This window comes from Olea europaea, unplaced genomic scaffold, assembly GCF_002742605.1.
Source record: "Olea europaea var. sylvestris unplaced genomic scaffold, O_europaea_v1 scaffold2524, whole genome shotgun sequence".
Lineage (NCBI taxonomy): Eukaryota > Viridiplantae > Streptophyta > Magnoliopsida > Lamiales > Oleaceae > Olea > Olea europaea.
In genome coordinates this window covers 511-3,312 of record NW_019243496.1, presented here as the reverse complement: position 1 = coordinate 3,312, position 2,802 = coordinate 511, and the positions used below count along the sequence as shown (strand labels likewise).

Genomic DNA, 2,802 nt, shown 5'->3' with positions numbered 1-2,802 from the left:
AAAAAACGTTCGAGAATTTTCTTTATATTTTATTTTTCACAATAAATTAGTAGTATTAAATTAAATAGTTACGACTTAGCTTTATAATTCTATATCGATCTTTTTCTCGATTTGCTTGCATCTAAAGAGTACAATAAATAAAATTTTATTTGTTTAATTGTTCAAAAACATTTTATTATAACGTGCCATCAAGATTTAAATATATCATAAGTTTTTTCTACAGTTAAACAAAATAATATATATTATTACAAAAACTACTTTCAAATTTATTCCATTATTCTTATTTGAACGTTGACCGACAAAAAAAAAACCCCGATCAGCTAAGCTAGAGAGCAGATATCCTACTCGTTCATTGAATAGATTTGTTTCTATTAGTTTGGCTTGGATTAGTATCATAAAGAAAGGGGAATGACTCGGCTATCCCACTTGTGGACAAGAGAGACCCGGAACACAAGTACATCCCACGAGAGAATAAAAAGAAAATTGGCAAAAAACCTCTACTCAAAATTACAAAGTCTTCCTCATACAAGTTGTATAAGCCAAGTATACCCCCATTTTATGTATTAAGAGTGCCAAAGGTCCATCACATGATAAAGCAACCATTCGGATTTTCGTCGCTAAACATTTCGAATGTATCCAACGGTTGGCGTGGGTATGAGTCAGCATTAAAGGGTGGTGGCTGTGGTGGGTACGAATCGGAATAGGAGGGTGGTGGCGGCTCGTCCTCTCGTCCCGAATATGTATAAACATACGAATGTGGTGGTGGGGCCGAATAGGATGCTGTATAGCTACTAGTAGGATACGTCGTATTGTGGCTCACGGTGTATACTGGTGGCGGCCCATAGTGATGGAGTGGGGTTGGGTAGTCATGATAATTATGCTGACGTGGAGGAATATGATTAGCTGGAATGGAGATTGGAGGTTGGCCTGCACCACGATGCTTATCTGATCCAGTGGATGCCGGTGTGGCAGCACTCGATTTCGCGCGCTCTATGTTATTACTATTTTGCCCTTGCTTTTTCTTCTTTTTACCAGAAGTGTGCGCCTCAACGCCGTCACTACCACCGTTATTACTCTCAGAAGCTACGCCACTTTTACTTTCACTATCCCCTTTCTCCTCCTTCGCCGGCGGCGGCGGCCGCGCATTGGCTGCGCTACTCTCCGGCTCCGGCTTCTTCTCTAATTTTGACTCTGCCACCTGAACGCCTCCTGTTGTTTTAACCAGACCTTCACTAACTTTAACTGAACCACCGGCATCAATTTTTTCATCGCTTTTCACTTCACCGGCATCAACTTGAGCTGCGCCAACACTTCCTTCACCACTTTTAGCTACAGACCCACTAGTTGAAGCACCCCCATCACTTGTTTTCGCTGGATCTTGAACCGCTTCGACATTCCCCATTGGCTTCTGCTCTTTCTTAACACCGCTTCTCTGGACATTTTGTTCATTGTTTTGTCTTTTAATCTGTTTCTCTTTGTTTCTTTCTTGCACTGAATTTTTCTCCTTTTTCCCAGTTTTTTCAGGCCATAATTCTGCGTTCTTTCCAGACTTTTTCAGTTTCTTGATCAAAGAATCTACCTCTACGTTGCCAGTTACTATTACTTTTTGTTGCTTAATATCAATATCTACATTTTCAACACCTACACAAGGTTAAACAGTGTTAAAGACGGACGAGATTTAAATGAATCTACGCGTCGCTCTCAGATAACTTAACTTTTTAAACGAGATGGTTAACAAACGAAAATTTTGATGGGACTTGTTAGAAAATTACCATGAACTTGATCAAGGATTTTCTTGACTTTTCTTTTGCAGCCTTCACAGTGAATAGAAGTTCTGAGGATCCACGTCTGCAAACCAGAGGTTAAAGAGTTATATTAGAATCAAAATGAATCTACAGACCGTAGTGAAAAGGGATTATAATTCATTAAGTAATAACACTTTACCTTGTTTTTGATGGGTTTGAGAGGATTTTCAGCTGCTTCTTGTGTAGCCATTTGGACGAGTATGAGAAAGAGTGGAGACGGTAAAAGCAGAAAATGAGGAGGGTTGAGAGGCTTTTAAAAAGAAGAAGAGAAAACTTGGCCTTTGGGTTTTGTGCTCATCGCATCACATATTTTCAACTTAAAAACAGCGAAAAATTTGTAGGGAAAACTGCATCTACAGTCATCAACCTTTAGACTTTTTGTACTTCTATCCTCAACCTTTATTTTTTCACAACACTCTAATATTTGGGGCCCATAGATGTTTCTATCCAAAAAAGTCTGTTAATTTGGCATAAAAGGCAAGCGCTCATGAGCAAAGATTATGCATAAATAAGTAAAAATATCACCTTTAAATCTTCCCAATGCATCCCATCCTGAACCATGAATTGAAAAGAATCATACCTTCTAATATACGCATGGCCTCAACTCAGAGACAAACAATATTATTGTAAAACCAGTAGATATAGAGAGTTATCAGACCTCAAGCTGTTTGTTTTTACATCCATCCAGTTGATGAAGCAATGCATTTTCTCCAATTTAAAATGCCAGATCCAGATGGAATAATGTATGGAGAAACACGAGATAGATAGAGGAATGCTATCGTAAACGAGAAACAAAATCCATAAAGCAAAAGAAATCTGACGCTGTGAGCTTCTAGCGAGGAAAGTTGAGGAGAAACGACACAATCTTGCTCATGATATCATCGTAATCCGTTTCTGTTAAAGATGTCAATAGAATGCTTTTGCTTAGAAAGTCAATCAGCAAAATAAGTTGATATTCATACAGATTTTTGACAGAAATTCGAGTAACATTAATGCT

General features: G+C 38.3%; 1 protein-coding gene across 1 annotated transcript; it reads right to left on the bottom strand.

The window, feature by feature from the left end:
• Window positions 1-348: 348 nt before the first annotated feature.
• LOC111382574 (heavy metal-associated isoprenylated plant protein 35-like) lies at window positions 349-2,119 on the bottom strand. Its single transcript, XM_023006592.1, has 3 exons — window positions 1,945-2,119; window positions 1,773-1,848; window positions 349-1,641 (listed from the first exon to the last, which is right to left on the bottom strand). Exons 1-3 carry the CDS (start codon window positions 1,993-1,995, stop codon window positions 584-586), a joined length of 1,185 nt encoding a protein of 394 aa, XP_022862360.1. The 5' UTR covers window positions 1,996-2,119; the 3' UTR covers window positions 349-583.
• Between the last annotated feature and the right edge of the window lie 683 nt (window positions 2,120-2,802).

Bases quoted from the DNA above. Each gene is read 5' to 3' on its own strand.
- LOC111382574 (XM_023006592.1), bottom strand. From the start codon at position 1,995: ATGGCTACACAAGAAGCAGCTGAAAATCCTCTCAAACCCATCAAAAAC. The intron at 1,849-1,944 runs GTAAAGTGTTAT...TCTGGTTTGCAG, and splicing joins TCAAACCCATCAAAAACAAG to ACGTGGATCCTCAGAACTTC. The intron at 1,642-1,772 runs GTAATTTTCTAA...AACCTTGTGTAG, and splicing joins AATCCTTGATCAAGTTCATG to GTGTTGAAAATGTAGATATT.